This window comes from Oncorhynchus nerka, linkage group LG11, assembly GCF_034236695.1.
Source record: "Oncorhynchus nerka isolate Pitt River linkage group LG11, Oner_Uvic_2.0, whole genome shotgun sequence".
NCBI lineage: Eukaryota > Metazoa > Chordata > Actinopteri > Salmoniformes > Salmonidae > Oncorhynchus > Oncorhynchus nerka.
Window position 1 is genome coordinate 13,129,938 of NC_088406.1, and position 24,055 is coordinate 13,153,992.

Sequence of the window (24,055 nt, forward strand, 5' to 3'; positions counted from 1 at the left end):
TTGTGTATACTCCCCTCCCTATACCAATGTTGTGTATACTCCCCTCCCTATACCAATGTTGTGTATACTCCCCTCCCTATACCAATGTTGTGTATACTCCCCTCCCTATACCAATGTTGTGTATACTCCCCTTATACTCCCCTCCCCTATACCAATGTTGTGTATACTCCCCTCCCATATACCAATGTTGTGTATACTCCCCTCCCTATACCAATGTTGTGTATACTCCCCTCCCTATACCAATGTTGTGTATACTCCCCTCCCTATACCAATGTTCTGTATACTCCCCTCCCTATACCAATGTTGTGTATACTCCCCTCCCTATACCAATGTTGTGTATACTCCCTCCCTATACCAATGTTGTGTATACTCCCTCCCTATACCAATGTTGTGTATACTCCCCTCCCTATACCAATGTTGTGTATACTCCCCTCCCTATACCAATGTTGTGTATACTCCCCTCCCTATACCAATGTTGTGTATACTCCCCTCCCTATACCAATGTTCTGTATACTTCCCTTATACTCCCCTCCCTATACCAATGTTGTGTATACTCCCCTCCCTATACCAATGTGGTGTATACTCCCCTCCCTATACCAATGTTGTGTATACTCCCCTCCCTATACCAATGTTGTGTATACTCCCTCCCTATACCAATGTGGTGTATACTCCCCTCCCTATACCAATGTGGTGTATACTCCCTCCCTATACCAATGTTGTGTATACTCCCCTCCCTATACCAATGTTCTGTATACTTCCCTTATACTCCCCTCCCCTATACCAATGTTGTGTATACTCCCCTCCCTATACCAATGTTGTGTATACTCCCCTCCCTATACCAATGTTGTGTATACTCCCCCCTATACCAATGTTGTGTATACTCCCTCCCTATACCAATGTTGTGTATACTCCCCTCCCTATACCAATGTTGTGTATACTCCCCTCCCTATACCAATGTATACTCCCCCTCCCTATACCAATGTTGTGTATACTCCCCTCCCTATACCAATGTTTGTATACTCCCCTCCCATATACCAATGTTGTGTATACTCCCCTCCCATATACCAATACTCCCCTCCCTATACCAATGTTGTGTATACCTCCCTATACCAATGTTGTGTATACTCCCCTCCCTATACCGATGTTGTGTATACTCCCCTCCCTATACCAATGTTGTGTATACTCCCCTCCCTATACCAATGTTGTGTATACTCCCCTCCCTACACCAATGTTGTGTATACTCCCCTCCCTATACCAATGTTGTGTATACTCCCTTATACTCCCTCCCCTATACCAATGTTGTGTATACTCCCCTTATACTCCCCTCCCTATACCAATGTTGTGTATACTCCCTCCCTATACCAATGTTGTGTATACTCCCCTCCCTATACCAATGTTGTGTATACTCCCCTCCCTACACCAATGTTGTGTATACTCCCTCCCTATACCAATGTTGTGTATACTCCCCTCCCTATACCAATGTTGTGTATACTCCCCTCCCTACACCAATGTTGTGTATACTCCCCTCCCTACACCAATGTTGTGTATACTCCCTCCCTATACCAATGTTGTGTATACTCCCCTTATACTCCCCTCCCTATACCAATGTTGTGTATACTCCCCTTATACTCCCCTCCCCTATACCAATGTTGTGTATACTCCCTCCCTATACCGATGTTGTGTATACTCCCCTCCCTATACCAATGTTGTGTATACTCCCCTCCCTACACCAATGTATACTCCCTCCCCTATACCAATGTTGTGTATACTCCCCTCCCTATACCAATGTTGTGTATCTCCCCTTATACTCCCCTCCCTATACCAATGTTGTGTATACTCCCTCCCCTATACCAATGTTCTGTATACTCCCTCCCTATACCAATGTTGTGTATACTCCCCTCCCTATACCAATGTTCTGTATACTCCCCTCCCTATACCAATGTTGCGCATACTCCCCTCCCTATACCAATGTTCTGTATACTCCCTCCCTATGTTGTGTATACTCCCTCCCTATACCAATGTTGTGTATACTCCTCCCCTATACCAATGTTCTGTATACTCCCCTCCCCTATACCAATGTTGTGTATACTCCCCTCCCTATACCAATGTTGTGTATACTCCCTCCCTATACCAATGTTGTGTATACTCCCCTCCCTACACCAATGTTGTGTATACTCCCCTCCCTATACCAATGTTGTGTATACTCCCCTCCCTACACCAATGTTGTGTATACTCCCCTCCCTATACCAATGTTGTGTATACTCCCCTCCCTATACCAATGTTCTGTATACTCCCCTCCCTATGTTCTGTATACTCCCCTCCCTATGTTCTGTATACTCCCCTCCCTATGTTCTGTATTGTGCCACGCAGGTGACTAGTGTCTTAAAAATAGAATTACCACAGATAAGACAAAGTTCCATCTAATCTGAGATTTGGCTGAAGATGCTTCAGTGAAATTCTCCTGTCAAAGAGAACGGTAGCCAAAACTCCTTCAGTCCAGTCCCACCAGGCAAAAAAACTGGTTGAATCAACGTTGTTTCCACGTCATTTCAACCAACAAAATCAATGTGATGATGTTGAATCAACGTGGAACGGAGATGGACAGCATTTACTTATATGTCAGATAGACAGGGGGAGGAGGGAGAGAGAGGAAAAGAGACAGACAGAGTGTGGTGGACAACCATAGATATCCCTCTAGTGGTGTGGGGGCTGTGCTTTGGCAAAGTGGGTGAGGTTATATCCTTCCTGTTTGGCCCTGTCCGGGGGTGTCCTCGGATGGGGCCACAGTGTCTCCTGACCCCTCCTGTCTCAGCCTCCAGTATTTATGCTGCAGTAGTTTATGTGTCGGGGGGCTAGGGTCAGTTTGTTATATCTGGAGTACTTCTCCTGTCCTATTCGGTGTCCTGTGTGAATCTAAGTGTGCGTTCTCTAATTCTCTCCTTCTCTCTTTCTTTCTCTCTCTCGGAGGACCTGAGCCCTAGGACCATGCCCCAGGACTACCTGACATGATGACTCCTTGCTGTCCCCAGTCCACCTGGCCGTGCTGCTGCTCCAGTTTCAACTGTTCTGCCTTATTATTATTCGACCATGCTGGTCATTTATGAACATTTGAACATCTTGGCCATGTTCTGTTATAATCTCCACCCGGCACAGCCAGAAGAGGACTGGCCACCCCACATATGCTCTCTCTAATTCTCTCTTTCTTTCTCTCTCTCTGAGGACCTGAGTCCTAGGACCATGCCCCAGGACTACCTGACATGATGACTCCTTGCTGTCCCCAGTCCACCTGACCGTGCTGCTACTCCAGTTTCAACTGTTCTGCCTTATTATTATTCGACCATGCTGGTCATTTATGAACATTTTAACATCTTGGCCATGTTCTGTTATAATCTCCACCCGGTACAGCCAGAAGAGGACTGGCCACCCCTCATAGCCTGGTTCCTCTCTAGGTTTCTTCCTAGGTTTTGGCCTTTCTTGGGAGTTTTTCCTAGCCACCGTGCTTCTACACCTGCATTGCTTGCTGTTTGGGGTTTTAGGCTGGGTTTCTGTACAGCACTTTGAGATATCAGCTGATGTACGAAGGGCTATGTAAATACATTTGATTTGAACCACACACACTGTCACACCTATTACCTTTCACTTCAAAAGCATTCCAATGGTTTAACACTTAGGAAGATGATCAAGTTCCAACTGCTGCTCCCTTTCCCCCCTAGGAGAGGAAAACAACCTGGGAGTTCTCTTTCTCTCTCTCTCTCCAACATCGTTAAGAGTTGGGAAGGAATTTCACTGTTTTAAATGGCACCATGCAACTTTTAAATACTGTGTTTGTCTACAATGCATAGTCAGCATTTTCATAACAAGGTGAAAACAAAGACATCTGAAAACAGTTATTACCTACTGTACGTATCCATCAGAGATGTGTGGTTCTACGGAACAGGGATCTGTATGGACATGCCTGCTATTAGACTGTCTCACCTACGTATCAAGACTATTTATGGTGAGTCATTATTACACTGGTGCATTGTGTAATATGTGTTCTGATGGGGGTCAGTGTCAACAGGAGGGCAATATTTTTATTTTGGGGGATTCATCCGTTTTTTTTTTGTGTTGTCGTTGTTTTCAGAATCGTAGATTTTCTATTCATGGTTGTCCCTGTGTTGTCCCTGTTTCTTTCTTTGAGCATCAAGCCCCGTTGAGACAGATTGAAGCTCCCATCGAGACAGATTCAAGCCCCGTCAAGACAGATTCACTGGAGAGCCACACAAACACAAACAGCCTTCTTATTAAATAACAAAACTGCTAATACTGCATTCATTCCAAAATACTGCATTCATTCCAAAATACTGCATTCATTCCAAAATACTGCATTCAATCCAAAATACTACATGACAACCTGTCAATGCTTGGACTGCCAAGTAAAGACTTCATCTTCTATGATCTACTTTCTCTGCCCAAACCCTATTTAATGCTGAACAAGTCACACACACACACCCACATACGCAGGTACACACGTTGTTGTTGACTGACCTTTTACATTCATCTTGGCTACTGCCTCTCTATAAGTCAAATCATTTCCTGTTTCATTAAAACCCCTCCCGATTGGCTAAGGTTTCACAGCACCCCGGTGGGATGCGATCTCCATTCAGTTTTACTGCTCTTTAAGGATGCTGTTTTCAACTCAGTGGTTATAATAGTAGTGAATGACCGACCTCAGCACTACGGTACCAGTCACAGAGGTTACTACTGTACCAGTTAAAGAGGCTACTACTGTACCAGTTAAAGAGGCTACTACTGTACCAGTTAGAGGCTACTACTGTACCAGTTAAAGAGGATACTACTGTACCAGTTAAAGAGGCTACTACTGTACCAGTCACAGAGGTTACTACTGTACCAGTTAAAGAGGCTACTACTGTACCAGTTAAAGAGGCTACTACTGTACCAGTCACAGAGGCTACTACTGTAACAGTCAAAGAGGCTACTACTGTAACAGTCAAAGAGGCTACTAGTGAACCAGTCACAGAGGCTACTACTGTACCAGTCACAGAGGCTACTACTGTACCAGTCACAGAGGCTACTACTGTACCAGTCACAGAGGCTCCTACTGTACCAGTCACAGAGGCTACTACTGTACCAGTCACAGAGGCTACTACTGTAACAGTCACAGAGGCTACTACTGTACCAATCACAGAGGCTACTACTGTACCAGTCACAGAGGCTACTACTGTACCAGTCACAGAGGCTACTAGTGAACCAGTCACAGAGGCTACTACTGTACCAGTTACAGAGGCTACACATCCACTGTAACACTACTGTACCAGAGAGTTACTACAGTGGCTAGTGAATCAAAGACAATAGACCCAGGAGTGACATAGCCTGGTCCCAGACTTGTTTGAGCTTTTGCCTACTCAATCAAGCCTATAGACATTTATCAAATGTTTGGCATGACAATTCCATAAGGAACAGAAACAGTCCGGCACCCAGGCTATATTATAGAGATCAGAAACAGACAGGTACCCAGGCTATATTAAAGAGACTAGAAACAGACTGGTACCCAGGCTATATTAAAGAGATCAAAAACAGTCCTGCACCCAGGCTATATTAAAGAGACTAGAAACAGACTGGTACCCAGGCTACATTAAAGAGATCAGAAACAGACTGGTAACCAGGCTATATTAAAGAGACTAGAAACAGACGGGTACCCAGGCTATATATATTACAGAGAACAGAAACAGACTGGTACCCAGGCTATATTAAAGAGACTAGAAACAGACTGGTACCGAGGCTATTAAAGAGACTAGAAACAGACTGGTACCGAGGCTAGGAGTGGCTACTTTAATAGATGTTAACACTACCAAGGTGCTTAGAATGACAAACACCAGAACTGAGGGAAATAGACACACACGCAGCAAAGCTAGTGATTCATTATGACCCTAATGCATTTACATTGGATGACTGCCACATCAGAATAGTAAAAAGGTCCCCTTAGATCTGCCAGGTAAAGACAGTGTGAGAGTACAATTTTAGCCACAAAGAAGTCCCTACTGTGTGGGTTATTTTAGCAAGCCCTTTCTCCCATGAGTTTACCTCACATTTATTTTTGTTTTATTTTATTTAACCTTTAACCAGGCAAGTCAGTTAAAAACAAATTCTTATTTACAATGACGGCCTACCAAAAGGCAAAAGCCCTCCTGCGGGGACAGGGGCTGGGATAAAAAAAGAAAATAAATAAAAATATAGGACAAAACACACATTACGACAAGAGAGACACCACAACACTACATAAAGAGAGACCTAAGACAACAACAAAGCAAGGCAGCAACACATGACAACATAGCATGGTAGCAACACTACATGACAACAACATGGTAGCAACACAACATGGCAGCAGCACAACATGGTAGCAGCACAAAACATGGTACAAACATTATTCGGGCACAGACAACAGCACAAAGGCAAGAAGGTCGAGACAACAATACATCATGCGAAGCAGTCACAATTGTCAGTAAGAGTGTCCATGATTGAGTCTTTGAATGGTCCACAACGATTGAATGGTTTACCGTATCAAAAGCTTTGGCCAAGTCAATAAAAAATTGCAGCACAACATGTCTTAGAATCAAGGGCAATGGTGACATCATTTAGGATCTTTAAGGTTGCAGTGACACATTCATAACCTGAGCAGAAACCAGATTGCATACCAGAGAGAATACTATAGACATCAAGAAAGCCAGTCAGTTGATTATTGACAAGTTTTTCCAACAATTTTGATAAACAGGGCAAAATGGAAATAGGCCAGTTCGGATCAGCTTGATCTTCCCCCTTAAATAAAGGACACACTGTGGCTGCCTTCCAAGCAATGGGAATCACCTCAGAAAGGAGAGACAGGTTTAAAAGGTTGGAGAAGTAATGGGAACCTCCCTAGAAAGGAGAGATAGGCTTGGCGATGATAGAGGCAGCAACCTTAAAGAAGAAAGGGTCTAAACCATCTGACCAAGATGTTTTTTTGGTGACAAGTTTAAAGAGCTCCTTTAGCACCTCGGACTCAGTGACAGCCTGCAGGGAGAAACTTTGTAGCGAGGCAGGGGAAAAAGAGGCATTGTGGATAGTCACATTAGAAGGGGTGGGAGATGAGGAAATGTTGGATGGGCAAGGAGGCATGGCTGAGTCAAATAGGAATCCTGACTTAATGAAGTGGTTATTAAAGAGCTGAGCCATGTGCTTCTTGTCAGTAACAACCACACCATCAACATTAAGGAACATGGGCAGCTGTGAGGAGGAGGGTTTTATTCTACAGGTCTTTAACTGTTTTCCATAACTTCTTGGGGTTAGACCCACAGAGAGTACTGCTCCTTAAAGTAATTAACTTCGGCCTTCTGGATAGCCTGAGTGCACTTATTAATCATTTGCCTGAACGAGAGCCAGACAGCCTGAGTATGCGTGTGCCGAGACTTTCGCAAAATGGAATTCTTGAGGTGATTCTAAACCAATTTACAGAGGCCAGGTCATGAAGGAAGGCTTGCTCATTAAAGTTTTTTAGCCAGCGTCTATGACAAATCAGGACAGATCGTTTCACTGAGCAGCCATTACGAACACAGGCTATAAAACAGTGATCACTAAGGTCATTATAGAAAACACTGGACTGATACCTATCAGGATTATTTGGGTGTTGGAGTCATACCTTGTGGGATTGGTAATAATCAGAGAAAATTTTGAGAATCCCATCGCTTTAGGACTTGGTCAGGTGGTTTAAGCATGTCCCAGTTTAAGTCACCTAGCAGGACAAATTCAGACTTAGGGTAAGGGACCAGGAACGAGCTTAGGGCAGGTAGGGCACAGGCCAGGGCTGATTGTGGAAAATCACACACAGAAACAGTCAACACAGAGCCATTTGAAAGTTTAATGCTTAAAACCAGCTGATCAAATTGTTTGGGGACAGACTTGGTGGAGACAACCAAGCACTGAAGGTGATCCTTGGTAATGATTGCCACCACCACCTTTGGAAGATCTGTCTTGCTGAAAAAGGATATAACCAGAAAGGTTAACATCAGTGTTCAAAACACTCTTTCTTAACCACGTCTCAGTAATGACCAATACATCTGGTTTGGAACTGTGAACCCAATAAGCTTCTAGTGTTGAAGTGCAGAAAACCCAGGCTTTTACGAGAGCAGAAATCAGTGAAGCAGATATCAGAGCACAAGTCAGAATTGGGGCTAGCAATAGTAGATGGGCCAGGGTGTACAAGCACATTTCCAGATATCATCAGCAGTAATAGAAGCAGGGCACGGCAGAGGACAGGTAAAGCTCTGCATTGTTGATTTTTTTATGATATTTGAATGTGCATCAGATGGCAACAAGATCATATTGTACAGCAATTTCATCAGGTAACATGAATACAAAGCAGGTGAGAGGTGGTTAGAATAGGATGGGAGGCCAAGAGTCTGTGTAACCAATAGAGAGTCAGAGTCCCGAGTGTGGGAACAAACATAGTCTGTCCCACGGTTGGGTAAGCAAGTAAGTTCATAGTCAACAAAGCGTGCAGGAGTCATGAGGCAAAAAGCATAAAGCACAAGAAAAATATATAACTTGGGGATAACCATTGTAAGTTCAAAGAGTCACTCGCCCCAACAGGATAACTTGAGAGAGTAGCTCTCTATCAGTCCAGTAGGCAATAATCGTCTGAGACAAAATAAATAAATAGTGGGCCTATACTAGCTTATTCAAGTGTTTCATAATAAGCTACACAAGTTAATTAGTGTGTGTGTGTGTGTGTGTAAGTGTTTGCTGGAGGTGAGTGAAAGCTCGGGAGAGAGGGGGCAGTGTGGCGGGGGTACCTGTTTCTGATCCCAAGTGTGGTCACGCATGTGAACACACACACACCAGTCAGACCAGTACACCACGCACAAGAGCCACATGGGATTATTAATACATACCAGTGCAATCAGCAATAACTACCTGGGAGCACAAAACTAAAGTGGATAAATCATTACACTTCCCAGTTAGAGCAATCTGTTCCAGTTAGAGGTTGGTGACATATGGTGTGTGTGTGTGTCCTGGGAGTGATCCGTCACTCGGTAAGGTGGCCCTAGAGAGGGAATGGATGTCGTTGGTAAATAAGAGGGTGATGACAGGTCGTTGACAGGGTAGAATGAGACAAAGAAAAGCTTAAGGGGTGGCCTTTCACCTTAAAAGGACATGTCAAAAAAATATGTACACTTCATATTCATCCTCTCCAGCACCATCCCAACATCAACATATGTGAAAATGGTACGTTTCTACGTTTTGTAGTAAAAAGACAGAGGAAGATAAGTGGTTCCAATAGCATCTTCAACCAATTAGTAGGCAATTAGTGGCAATGCCTAATCACACTTGGTTAAAAGCACACATTGCACACCGATGATGTAATTGGAAACACTTTTCTTTCTCCATTTAGTTTTTACTACAAAACATACAAACGCCCCATTTTCACATATGGAGATGTGTTATATTAGACAGATGAGAACAGGTGTGTTATATTAGACAGATGAGAACAGGTGTGTTATATTAGACAGATGAGAACAGGTGTGTTATATTAGACAGGGAGTTTGAGGTGTGTTATATTAGACAGATGGGAACAGGTGTGTTATATTAGACAGATGAGAACAGGTGTGTTATATTAGACAGATGAGAACAGGTGTGTTATATTAGACAGATGAGAACAGGTGTGTTATATTAGACAGATGAGAACAGGTGTGTTATATTAGACAGATGAGAACAGGTGTGTTATATTAGACAGATGAGAACAGGTGTGTTATATTAGACAGATGAGAACAGGTGTGTTATATTAGACAGATGAGAACAGGTGTGTTATATTAGACAGATGAGGACAGGTGTGTTATATTAGACAGATGAGAACAGGTGTGTTATATTAGACAGATGAGAACAGGTGTGTTATATTAGACAGATGAGAACAGGTGTGTTATATTAGACAGATGAGAACAGGTGTGTTATATTAGACAGATGAGAACAGGTGTGTTATATTAGACAGATGAGAACAGGTGTGTTATATTAGACAGATGAGGACAGGTGTGTTATATTAGACAGGGAGGTTGAGGTGTGTTATATTAGACAGGGAGTTTGAGGTGTGTTATATTAGACAGATGGGAACAGGTGTGTTATATTAGACAGATGAGAACAGGTGTGTTATATTAGACAGATGAGAACAGGTGTGTTATATTAGACAGATGAGAACAGGTGTGTTATATTAGACAGATGAGAACAGGTGTGTTATATTAGACAGATGAGAACAGGTGTGTTATATTAGACAGATGAGAACAGGTGTGTTATATTAGACAGATGAGGACAGGTGTGTTATATTAGACAGATGAGAACAGGTGTGTTATATTAGACAGGGAGGTTGAGGTGTGTTATATTAGACAGGGAGTTTGAGGTGTGTTATATTAGACAGATGGGAACAGGTGTGTTATATTAGACAGATGAGAACAGGTGTGTTATATTAGACAGATGAGAACAGGTGTGTTATATTAGACAGATGAGAACAGGTGTGTTATATTAGACAGATGAGAACAGGTGTGTTATATTAGACAGATGAGAACAGGTGTGTTATATTAGACAGATGAGAACAGGTGTGTTATATTAGACAGATGAGAACAGGTGTGTTATATTAGACAGATGAGGACAGGTGTGTTATATTAGACAGATGAGAACAGGTGTGTTATATTAGACAGGGAGGTTGAGGTGTGTTATATCAGACAGGGAGGTTGAGGTGTGTTATATTAGACAGGGAGGTTGAGGTGTGTTATATTAGACAGGGAGGTTGAGGTGTGTTATATTAGACAGGGAGGTTGAGGTGTGTTATATTAGACAGGGAGGTTGAGGTGTGCTATGTTAGACAGATGAGAACAGGTGTGTTATATTAGACAGGGAGGTTGAGGTGTGTTATATTAGACAGGGAGGTTGAGGTGTGTTATATTAGACAGGGAGGTTGAGGTGTGTTATATTAGACAGGGAGGTTGAGGTGTGTTATATCAGACAGGGAGGTTGAGGTGTGTTATATTAGACAGGGAGGTTGAGGTGTGTTATATTAGACAGGGAGGTTGAGGTGTGTTATATTAGACAGGGAGGTTGAGGTGTGTTATATCAGACAGGGAGATTGAGGTGTGTTATATTAGACAGGGAGGTTGAGGTGTGCTATGTTAGACAGAGAGATTCAGGTGTTTTACCTGTGGCCTTCTCTGGGTTGTTGCACATGTAGCAGAGCCAGCTGCCCTCCTCTTCACTGAAGCCAAACAGGTCAAAGAAACGCACCTCCTCCAGAAGGATCTTCAGACTGTCCAGGTCCTACAGAGAGAGAGAGAGACTCAGAAAGCAAATGTCAACTGTTTGCTGATGATCTGGTGCTTCTGTCGCCAACCAAGGAGTGCAATTCTTCAAAAATATACTTTGTGTGCAACGCAAAAGCCCAAATAATGCAGGCAGAGCAGAATTAGGACGATACCCGCTAGTTATCAACATCCAGAAAAGAGATGTTAAATTCTACAACCACCTAACAGGAAGTGATGCACACACATTCCCCCACAAAGTCATCACATACAAAGAGACAAACCTAGAGAAGAGTCCCCTAAGCCAGCTGGTCCAGGGGCTCTGTTCACAAAAAACAAACAGGCCCCAGGACCGAAACACATTTAGACCCAACCAAATCATGAGAAAGCAAAAATATAACTATTTGACACACTGGAAAAGAATCATCAAAAACACATAGAAAATTAGAATGCTTCCTGGCCCTAAACAGAGAGTACACAGCAGCAGAATACCTGACCACTGTGACTGACCCAAACTTAAAGGAAGACCTGGCTCTCGTGAAAAGACAGGCTATGTGCACACTGCCCAGAAAATGAGGAGGAAACGGACCTGCACTTCTGCATCTCCTGCCCAATGTATGACCATATTAGGAGACACATATTTCCCTCAGATTACACAGATCCACCAAAAAATGTGAAAACAAATCAAACATTGATAAACTCCCATATCTGTTAGGTGAAATACCAGTGGGCCATCACAGCAGCTAGATATGGGACCCATACCCATTATTTATTTTCTCGTTCATACTTCAACTCTTTGTACATTGTTACACTGTACAAAGTCAATAATATAACATTTGAAATGTCTATATAATTTTTACTGATTGTTTATTTCCCTTTGTTAATTAAATGTCTATTCCATTTGTTTTGGAAATGTAAACATATGTTTCCCAAGCCAATAAAGCCCTTTGAATTGAGAAAGAGAGAAAGATAGAGAGAATTAGAGATCATTTATTTGACATGTCTGTCTTACAAACACTCAAAGAGATATAAGAGCAAGTACAAAGAACACAGGCAAACTAGACTGGGAACATCTGTGGGTTAGAGAGAAAGAGAGAGAAAAGGACAGAGAGAGAAAAAGAAAGACAGAGAAAAAGAAAGACAGAGAGAGAAAGAGAGAAAGATTAGAGGGAACGAGAGAGAAAAAGAGAGTGAGAGAAAGAGCGAGAGCGACAGAGAAAGATAATGAGAGAGAGAAAGAGAGAAAAAGACACACAGAGAGAGAGAGAGAGAAAGAGATTATTTCAGTTTAATCAAGATGAATGATGACTGATGAGCATAATGGATCGTATTTTTCACTGTCTTTCCATTGTAAGACCCAAAATGCCTCAGCACCCGGCTCATCCATAACTTATACGTCAAGCATTAAAGCAGCATTTAAAACGGAGGGTTCATTTACAGTATAAAGTGAAGTATAACCCTGGCATGTGACAGGGGTCTCCCGGGGTCTGCAATGGAGGTCTAGATTGTACACACACACACACACACACACACACACACACACACACACACACACTGACTGACTGACTGACTGACTGACTGACACTGACTGACTGACTGACTGACACTGACTGACTGACACTGACTGACTGACTGACTGTGTTCACCTATGCCTGGTAGGGTTGTACAGATAGGTAGTAACCAAGTCCGGGCTCCAGACCACATAGTGAGTGTCTCAGCCGGATACATTTCTCCTCAGTCTTGATTCCAGAGAGCAGCAGAGTAAAAATATCACAATTATCAGCTTCCATTCAGTCAGTGCATAAAACCTCTTCACCAGGCCAAATATATAAACTCCTTTATTGAAACATGAATACAGAATCTTAACAGCCTTTATATATATTATAGACATTTTAGTACAGTGGTGAGCCTGTAGGTCTTCAGTGGTGAACCTATAGGTCTTCACTTTGTGAACCTATAGGTCTTCAGTGGTGAACCTATAGGTCTTCAGTGTGTGAACCTATAGGCCTTCAGTGTGTGAACCTATAGGTCTTCAGTGGTGAACCTATAGGCCTTCAGTGTGTGAACCTATAGGTCTTCAGTGGTGAACCTATAGGCCTTCAGTGTGTGAACCTATAGGTCTTCAGTGGTGAACCTATAGGCCTTCAGTGGTGAACCTATAGGCCTTCAGTGGTGAACCTATAGGTCTTCAGTGGTGAACTGAAGATGGGGGCTTTGGTTCGAGACACAACAGGTTGACAAAAACACAAAGAGACAGAGAGAGACAGAGAGAAAAAGAGTGTGTGCCTGCGTGTGTATGTGTTAAGCACATTGCTTATATTTACAACAGGTGTACAGCCTACCTGGCTGTCATGAAAATTAACGAGTAAGTGTGATTCACGATTAAGTTCCCCAGCAATTATATATATATTTATATATATATTCGCTCAAACAGAAGGGGGAACTAACAAAGAGTCACTGACAACAACCAAATCTAAACAGGTAGAGTTTTAGGAGGGGTTCTGAAAGACACTCATGGTTGGCATCCACTGAAAGTTGCATAGCAACAACAACTGCGAACTAAAAGACACCCACCATGAGACCCACTAAGTTTTCCCAAGAAGAGGCAAACAAAAGAAACACCCACACCAAACTTAAAGATAGGAAGCAAACCAAAAAGTTTAGCAAAAATCCACAGTTAAATATCACCTGGGCCAGCCACAATTACATATCACCTGGGCCAGCCACAGTTAAATATCACCTGGGCCAGCCACAATTACATATCACCTGGGCCAGCCACAGTTAAATATCACCTGGGCCAGCCACAATTAAATATCACCTGGGCCAGCCACAATTACATATCACCTGGGCCAGCCACAGTTAAATATCACCTGGGCCAGCCACAATTAAATATCACCTGGGCCAGCCACAATTAAATATCACCTGGGCCAGCCACAATTAAATAGCACCTGGGCCAGCCACAATTACATATCACCTGGGCCAGCCACAATTAAATAGCACCTGGGCCAGCCACAATTAAATAGCACCTGGGCCAGCACAGGTTAAACACCTTCCCACTAAGGAGATGACCATTAAAGCACAGGTGTAACACATACTGACTAACAAGGTGACACCTACTAACAAGGTGCGACCCACATGCTAACGAGCTAACATCTAACCTCAAAACATGGAAAAACCAAAGCCTGTAACAGTATGTCAATGTGTGATGCATGACTGACTTCTTAGATCCAGTCATCTATCTATAACTGTGCTTCCCCCACTCCCTGTCAGACTCAGCCCCAGGAGAGTCACCTGAGCTTCCCCCACTCTCTGTCAGACTCAGCCCCGGGAGAGTCACCTGAGCTTCCCCCACTCTCTGTCAGACTCAGCCCCTGGAGAGTCACCTCAGCTTCCCCCACTCTCTGTCAGACTCAGCCCCTGGAGAGTCACCTCAGCTTACCCCACTCCCTGTCAGACTCAGCCCTGGGAGAGTAAAAAAACAAATCACCTTTATTTAACCAGGTAGGCTAGCTGAGAACAAGTTCTCATTTACAACTGCGACTTGGCCAAGATAAAGCCAAGCAGCGCGACAAAAAAAAACAGAGTTACACATGGAATAAACTAATGTACAGTCAATAACACAATAGAAAAATCTATATACAGTGTATGCAAATGGAGTAAGGAGGTATGGCAATAAATAGGCCATAGTAGCGAAGTAATTACAATATAGCAAATTAACACCGGAGTGGTAGATGTGCAGATGATGATGTGCAAGTAGAAATACCGGTGTGCAAAAAAGTAAATAAAAACAATATGGTGAAGAGGTAGGTAGTTGGGTGGGCTATTTACAGATGGGCTATGTACAGCTGCAGCGATCGGTGAGCTGCTCAGATAGCTGATGCTTAAAGTTAGTGAGGGAGATATAAGTCTCCAACTTCAGAGATTTTTGCAATTCGTTCCAGTCATTGACAGCAGAGAACTGGAAGGAAAGGCAGCCAAAGGAGGTGTTGGGTTTGGGGATGACCCGTGAGATATACCTGCTGGTGCGCGTGCTACGGGTGGGTGTTATGGTGACCAGTGAGTTGAGATAAGGCAGAACTTTACCTAGCATAGACTTATGGATGACCTGGAGCCAGTGGGTTTGACGATGAATATGTAGCGAGGGCCAGCTGACAAGAGCATACAGATTGCAGTGGTGGGAGGTACAGTGCCTTGCGAAAGTATTCGGCCCCCTTGAACTTTGCGTCCTTTTGCCACATTTCAGGCTTCAAACATAAAGATATAAAACTGTATTTTTTTGTGAAGAATCAACAACAAGTCGGACACAATCATGAAGTGGAACGACATTTATTGGATATTTCAAACTTTTTTAACAAATCAAAAACTGAAAAATTGGGCGTGCAAAATTATTCAGCCCCCTTAAGTTAATACTTTGTAGCGCCACCTTTTGCTGCGATTACAGCTGTAAGTCGCTTGGGGTATGTCTCTATCAGTTTTGCACATCGAGAGATTTTTTTACCATTCCTCCTTGCAAAACAGCTCGAGCTCAGTGAGGTTGGATGGAGAGCATTTGTGAACAGCAGTTTTCCACAGATTCTCGATTGGATTCAGGTCTGGACTTTGACTTGGCCATTCTAACACCTGGATATGTTTATTTTTGAACCATTCCATTGTAGATTTTGCTTTATGTTTTGGATCATTGTCTTGTTGGAAGACAAATCTCCGTCCCAGTCTCAGGTCTTTTGCAGACTCCATCAGGTTTTCTACCAGAATGGTCCTGTATTTGGCTCCATCCATCTTCCCATCAATTTTAACCATCTTCCCTGTCCCTGCTGAAGAAAAGCAGGCCCAAACCATGATGCTGCCACCACCATGTTTGACAGTGGGGATGGTGTGTTCAGGGTGATGAGCTGTGTTGCTTTTACACCAAACATAAAGTTTTGCATTGTTGCCAAAAAGTTAAATTTTGGTTTCATCTGACCAGAGCACCTTCTTCCACATGTTTGGTGTGTCTCCCAGGTGGCTTGTGGCAAACTTTAAACAACACTTTTACGGATATCTTTAAGAAATGGCTTTCTTCTTGCCACTCTTCCATAAGAGGTGGATCAAGGAATCAACCGCAGCAAGCGCCACATCATTGATATAAACAGAGAAAACAGTCAGACCGAGAATTAAACCCTATTGTACCCCCATAGAGAGTTATCTAGAGGAAAAAGAAAAGCACACCTATTTAGACGAGGTGCTGGCTAGCGGAAAACTTGAAAATAAAAGAGCGCCGCACACTCTAAGAGCTCAGATGCAAAAATGTAATGTCCAACGTTTCGACAGGCAAGCTGTCTTCATCTAGGTATAATCACAAACACTGCAGGGTGACTCGTTTACACACACAGGTGTCTGTAATCATGGCCAAGTAATGGCCTAATATCATTGGTTAATTCTCAAATATTAAAATAACATGCAAAGAATAAATAGATAGGGTATGATCATAGATTCAATTTAGACTACATAAGCCTACAAACAATTACAAAGGCAAAGTCACAATAATCACAAGAATGGCTTCAGATCAAAGTCTACGTTAAGACCAAAGGGACCCCCATAGAGACTGCCAGAGGTCTGGACAACAGGCCCTCCGATTTGACACACTGAACTTCATCTTTTATCGATGGCGGTTATGATAACGTTTAGTAGCATGAGCGTGGCTGAGGTGCACCCCGTGACCAGCTCGGAAACCGGATTGCACAGCGGAGAAGGTACGGTGGGATTCGAAATGGTCAGTGATCTGTTTGTTAACTTGGCTTTCGAAGACTTTAGAAAGGCAGGACAGGATGGACATAGGTCTGTAACAGTTTGGGTCTAGAGTGTCTCCCCCTTTGAAGAGGGGGATTAGGAATCTCGGACGATACAGAAGAGAGGTTGAACAGACTAGTAATAGGGGTTGCAACAATGGCGGCGGATACTTTTAGAAAGAGAGGGTCCAGATTGTCTAGCCCAGTTGATTTGTAAGGGTCCGGGTTTTGCAGCTCTTTCAGAACATCTGCTATCTGGATTTGAGTGGAAAAGCTGGGGAGGCTTGTTTGCCGGGGTTGGGTTAGCCAGGAGCAAAGCATGGCCAGCCGTAGCGAAATGCTTATTGAAATTCTCGATTATCGTGGATTTATCGGTGGTGAGAGTGTTTCCCAGCCTCAGTGCAGTGGGCAGCTGGGAGGAGGTGCTCTTATTCACAGTGTCCCAGAACATTTTGGAGCTACAGGATGCACATTTCTATTTGAAAAAGCTAGCCTTTGCTTTCCTAACTGACTGTGTGTATTGATTCCTGACTTCCCTGAAAAGTTGCAGATTTCTGGGTGTGGTAGAATAGATTCAGGGCATAATGTACAGACAGGGGTATGGTAGGGTGCGGGTACAGTGGAGGTAAACCTAGGCATTGAGTGATGATAAGAGAGGTTGCATCTCTGGAGGCACTAGTTATGCTAGGTAAGGTCACTGCATGTGTGGGAGGTGGGACAAAAGAGCTATCTGAGGCATGTTGAGTGGGACTAGGGGCTCCGCAGTAAAATAAAACATTGATAACTACCCTAAACAACAGTATACAAGGCACATTGACATTAGAGAGAGACATAAAGTGAGGAATAAAGCAATCACAGGTGTTGATTGGGAGAGCTAGCTAAGACAACAACGGGTAAGACAACAACAGCTAATCAGCTAAGACAATAACAATAGGTAAAATTGCGATGAATGGGCAGAGAGGGTCAGTTAATTACACACAGGACCAGAGGTCGAGGCTGGGCCCGACAGAAAAACAAAATAAACAAAAATGGAGTACCGTGATTAATGAACAGTGCAGCAGGCATCAGCTATGTAGCCAGATGATCATAGGGTCCAGTGAACAGCAATAGATGAAACAGGGAGCCGTTAGGTGGTCTTTACTATGCTAGCCAGCGGGGAACACGTTCCTAAAGTTAGCGAGCCAGGCCTAGTAGAAGCGTCTTCCCCGACGTCCGACAAAGGCCGGTTGAGAGCACATCGGATGGAATTACGTCGGCAGACCAGTCGTGATGGATCCAATTGGCAAAAAATTGTAGCTGGAGTAGTTTTGTTTGCTAGCCGGGAGATGCGCCTGGCTCGAGGCTAACTGGTGCTAGCTTCGGGACAAGGGCATTAGCCACTATAGCCACTCGGTAGCAGCTATCTAGCGGCGATGAACTGATGCAAAGGTCAAGAGCTTACAGCAGGAATCGTGTGATGTAGTGGCTTCTAGTCGTGTTAGTGAAGAGTCCGGGAGGCATCTGCTGTGTAGCCGAGTGAACACAGGGTCCACTGAGCAGGCCAGGAGATTGGACTGGCTCAAGACTAGCTTCCAGGCTGGGCCAATCGGTAGCAGCTAGCTAGCTGCGATGATGTGGAGTAATGGTCCAGATCTTACGTCAGGAATCTGGTGATGTAGTGGAGAAAAGCAGTCCGGTATGCTCAGGGTTGATATCGCTCTGTGAACTGGCGGGTATTATCCAGGCTAAAAGCGTCTGGGTTCTGAGCTAAAGGTAAAGGCCGCTAGCAATGGCTAACAATGACTAAATAGCTAGTAGCTAATTAGCTGGTTAGCTTCTGATGGAGGTTCTAGCTATAAGGTCTAAAAATAGCAGGTCCGTATCACATTGGGTGAGGTGGGTTGCCGGAAGGTATATTTAATTTAAAAATGGAAAAAGTGATAGAAAAATATTGAAATACATACAAAAAAGGGATAATGACAAACACGTCTGCACTGCTACACAATCTTGGATATTCACCTCAGCTTCCCCCCTCCCGGTCAGACTCAGCTCCATGGGAGTTACCTCAGCTTCCCTCCTTCCCTGTCAGACTGAGCTCCAGGGGAGTCACCAAAGCTCCTCCTCCCCCATCAGACTGAGCTCCAGGGGAGTCACCTCAGCTTCCTCCCTCCCTGTCAGACTGAGCTCCAGGGGAGTCACCTCATCTTCCCCCCTCCCTGTCAGACTGAGCTCCAGGGGAGTCACCTCAGCTTCCTCCTTCCCTGTAAGACTGAGCTCCAGGGGAGTCTCCTCATCTTCCCCCCTCCCTGTCAGACTCAGCCCCAGGGGAGTCACCTCAGCTCCCCCCTCCCATCAGACTGAGCTCCAGGGGAGTCACCTCAGCTTCCCCCCTCACTGTCAGACTGAGCTCAAGTGAGTCACCTCAGCTTCCCCCCCTCCCTGTCAGACTCAGCTCCAGGGGAGTCACCTCAGCTTCCTCCCTCCCTGTCAGACTGAGCTCCAGGGGAGTCACCTCAGGTGAGCCCACACAGGGTCAAAGGTCACTATACCATGACTCAGGGATATGACGCAGCAGGCAAAAGTTCCATCCATCCCAGCTCCTGCCCATCAGCGCTGTTCTGCTGACTCATCCCACAGAGACAGACTAATGAGTTATGACACATCAGACAACATGTCTACACCTCTACACACACACACACACACACACACACACACACACACACACACACACTTTCTACGCTTTAAAATGGGGCAATACAAATACAGAGAAGGAAACCTTGGGTTGGGAAATAAGGGAAAATCATCCAAAATAACCTATTGTGACCAGCCAGAAACAAATATGTCAACACAATCACCACCACCAATCCCAAAACCCCAAGCACAACGGTGCCAGGACTGCCACAGGGCAACGTCCTGAATTTCCTGGAAGTGATCTGGGCGTGTAATTAACACCACAAATGTCAAATTTGACGGATGAGGACAACGACGTATGACACACACACACACACACACACATCTTTGCACAATCACAAGTGGGAAGGTGGTTTTGACAGAGTTTCAGAAACAATAGCTAGATTATGTGGCCGAGTCTGAATAGCACCTACTGTATCTATTTAAACATCTAGAAACCCCTGTGTGTGTCTCTCTGTATGCTCTGTCACTGCCAGAATTATATTCTTCTAATGTTTTCAAGATGCAGAAGAGATTTCACCAAGACCTCCTGCAACTGTCCCCATTTTGGTAAACTTCAGGAGAGGGAGAGGGGGAGAGGGAGAGAGAGAAAGAGAGAGAGAGAGAGAGGAAGAGAGAGAGAGAGGGAGAGAGAGAGAGACTGAGAGAGAGAGAGGGGGGGGGAGAGAGAGAGGGAAAGGGAGTGAGGGAGAGAAGGAGAAAGAGGGGAGAGGGAGGGAGAAGGAGGGGAGAGGGAGCAGGAGAGGGAGGGAAGGAGGGAGGGAAGGAGGGAGGGGGATAGAGGGAGATGAGATTGAGGGAGATGAGATGAGAGAGAGAGAGAGAGAGAGAGAGAGAGAGAGAGGGAGGGAGAAGGAGAGGGAGGGAAGGAGAGAGGGGGCTAGAGGGAGATTTGAGAGAGGGTAAAATAGTAGGTGCAGGGGGGGTAGAAAAGTACTCTATTTTAAAGAGGTATTATAAACACACCACAGAAATAACCTACTAATAGCCTACTCTTCCAGGTGGAAATGATTGTGGCCTCTCTTTCAGTCTCTTATTTTTCTCTATCCCTCTTTCCTCTCTGTTATGGTTTAGAGTGATGCCCTCTCCTGGAGCCGGATGAATTACGATCCTGTGTGTCTGTTCCATGGAAAACACTATCGAGAAACAAAGAATTCATTCTGCTGATGCTTCGCTCTGGTGAGAACTTACCCCCAGCAGTTCATTTGAACACACACACACACAGACACACACACAGAGCCAAGGAGGTTTTGCTCCTTGTGATGGTCGTAAGAGTAATTTATAGGAGAGCAGCTATGCTGGGCTCAGCCAGGCTGTGTCATAAACTGGTAACATTCCATTAAAAACACACACACACACACACACACACACACACACACACACACACACACACACACACACACACACACACACACACACACACACACACACACACACACACACACACACACACACACAGGAAACGAGCCAGGCTGTGCAGTAATAAACTGGTCGGTCTCTATTTTAAACACATTACAGGTGAGAAGGGCTGGGGTGATGACATTTGAAACTGGCTCTGACGGAGAAAACAGGTCTTATATGTCAACCCTTACCCTCTCGTAATCTCTTACCCTATACCTCCTCCCTCCCTCAGTCTCTCTACCGCCTCCCTCCCTCAGTCTCTCTCTACCTCCTCCCTCCCTCAGTCTCTCTACCTCCTCCCTCCCTCAGTCTCTCTACCTCCTCCCTCCCTCAGTCTCTCTCTACCTCCTCCCTCAGTCTCTCTACCTCCTCCCTCCCTCAGTCTCTCTCTACCTCCTCCCTCCCTCAGTCTCTTTACCTCCTCCCTCCCTCAGTCTCTCTACCTCCTCCCTCCCTCAGTCTCCCTCCCTCCCTCAGTCTCTTTACCTCCTCCCTCCCTCAGTCTCCCTCCCTCCCTCCCTCTCTCAGTCTCTCTACCTCCTCCCTCCCCCAGTCTCTACCTCCTCCCCCTGTCTCTCTACCTCCTCCCTCCCTCAGTCTCTCTCTACCTCCTCCCTCCCTCAGTCTCTCTACCTCCTCCCTCCCTCAGTCTCTCTACCTCCTCCGTCCCTGAGTCTCTCTACCCCAATCTCATTCTTACTTTACCACTGCCTCGCCCCTGTCTCCTGCCCCCTCTGTCTCCTGTCCCCTCTGTCTCCTGTCCCCTCTGTCTCCTGTCCCCTCTGTCTCCTCTCCCCTCTGCCTCCTGTCCCCTCCGTCTCCAGCCCCCTCTCCCCCTCTGTCACCTGTCCCCTCTGCCTCCTGTCCCCTCTGTCTCCTGTCCCCTCTGTCTCCTGTCCCCTCTGCTTCCTGTCCCCTCTGCCTCCTGTCCCCTCTGCCTTCTGTCCCTCTGTCTCCTCTCCCCTCTGTCTCCTCTCCCCTCTGTCTCCTCTCCCCTCCGTCTCCAGCCCCTCTCCCTCTCCCCCTCTGTCTCCTGTCCCCTCTGTCTCCTCTCCCCTCTGTCTCCCCCTGTCTCCCCTCTGTCGCAGCCCCCTCTGTCTCCTGTCCCCTCTCCCTTCTTACTCTTGCCCGCTGTCCCCCTCTTCCTCCCTGTCCCCTCTCCCCCTCTGCCTCCTGTCCCCTCTGCCTCTTGTCCCCTCTGCCTCCTGTCCCCTCTGTCTCCTGTCCCCTCTGCCTCCTCTCCCTCCTGTCCCCTCTGTCTCCTCTCCCCCTCTGCCTCCTGTCCCCTCTGCCTCCTGTCCCCTCTGCCTCCTGTCCCCTCTGCCTCCTGTCCCCTCTGTCTCCTGTCCCCTCTGTCTCCTCTCCCCTCCGTCTCCAGCCCCCTCTCCCTCTCTGTTTCCTCTCCCCTCCGTCTCCAGCCCCCTCTCCCCCTCTGTCTCCTGTCCCCTCTGTCTCCTGTCCCCTCTGCCTCCTCTCCCCTCTGCCTCCTCTCCCTTCTGTCTCCTCTCCCTCTGTCGCAGCCCCCTCTGTCTCCTGTCCCCTCTCCCTTCTTACTCTTGCCCGCTGTCCCCCTCTTCCTCCCTGTCTCCTCTCCCCTTTGTCTCCAGCCCCCTGTCTTCTGTACCCCTCCCCTCTGTCTCCTGTCCCCTCTCCCTCTGTGTCCTGCCCCCTCTCCCCTCTGTCTCCTCTCCTCTCCCCTCCGTCTCCTGTCCCCTCTGTCTCTAGCCCCCTCTCCTCCTCTGTCTCCTCTCTCCTCAGTCTCCAGCCCCCACCATCTTCTGTACCCTCTCCCCCTCTGTCTCCCATCCCCTCTCCCCCTCTGTCTCCTCTCCCATCTGTATCATGTCCCCTCTCCCCCTCTGTCTCCTCTCCCCCTCCTACTCCTGTACTCTCTCCCCCTCTGTCTCTTGTCCCTTCTCCCCCTCTGTCTCATGTCCCCTCTCCCCTCGGTCTCCTGCCCCTGTCTACTCCTCTCCCCCTGTCTCTTGTACTCTCTCCCCATCTGTCTCCTGTCCCTCTCCAGCCCCCCGTCTTCTGTACTCTCTCCCTCTCTGTCTCCTGTCCCCTCTCCAGCCGCCCGTCTTCTGTCCCTCTCCCCCTCTGTCTCCTGTCCCCTCTCCAGCCCCCCGTCTTCTGTACCCTCTCCCCCTCTGTCTCCTGTCCCCTCTCCAGCCCCCGTCTTCTGTACCCTCTCCCCTCTGTCTCCTGTCCCCTCTCCAGCCCCCCGTCTTCTGTACCCTCTCCCCCTCTGTCTCCTGTCCCCTCTCCAGCCCCCCGTCTTCTGTCCCCTCTCCCCCTCTGTCTCCTGTCCCTGCTCTCCTAGATGTAAGCCTTAGTCTTCCCTTCCCCTGTGTACTGTGTTCTTATAAAGAGCTTGCCTCTCTTAGACTTTTTCCTATCAGCAGGAATTTGATTAGCAGAGTAATAAAGCCTCAGTCAGACCCATGTGTTTCTTACTGCAGGGGACCAGAGCAGAAGGGGACCAGCGGATCAGGGGACCAGAGGGCCAGGGGATCAACGGACCAGGGGACCCGCGGATCAGGGGACCAGAGGGCCAGGGGAGCAGAGGACCAGAGGACCAGGTGATCAACGGACCAGAGGACCAGCGGATCAGGGGACCAGAGGACCAGCGGATCAGGGGATCAGCGGACCAGAAGAACAGGGGACCAGAGGGCCAGGGGATCAGAGGGCCAGGGGACCAGCGGATCAGGGGACCAGCGGATCAGGGGATCAGCGGATCAGGGGACCAGAGGGCCAGGGGATCAACAGACCAGGGGACCCTCGGATCAGGGGACCAGAGGGCCAGGGGATCAGAGGACCAGGTGATCAACGGACCAGAGGACCAGGGGACCAGCGGATCAGGGGACCAGAGGATCAGCGGATGAGGGGATCAGCGGACCAGAG

General features: G+C 46.3%; 1 protein-coding gene across 1 annotated transcript in view; it reads right to left on the reverse strand.

The window, feature by feature from the left end:
* LOC115127110 (ventricular zone-expressed PH domain-containing protein-like) overlaps window positions 1-24,055 on the reverse strand; it is a 121,822-nt gene that overhangs the window by 16,623 nt on the left and 81,144 nt on the right. The window contains exon 11 of the mRNA XM_065024234.1: window positions 11,217-11,334. Within this exon, the coding sequence (XP_064880306.1) occupies window positions 11,217-11,334 (118 nt within the window). The remainder of the gene's footprint in view (window positions 1-11,216; window positions 11,335-24,055) is intronic.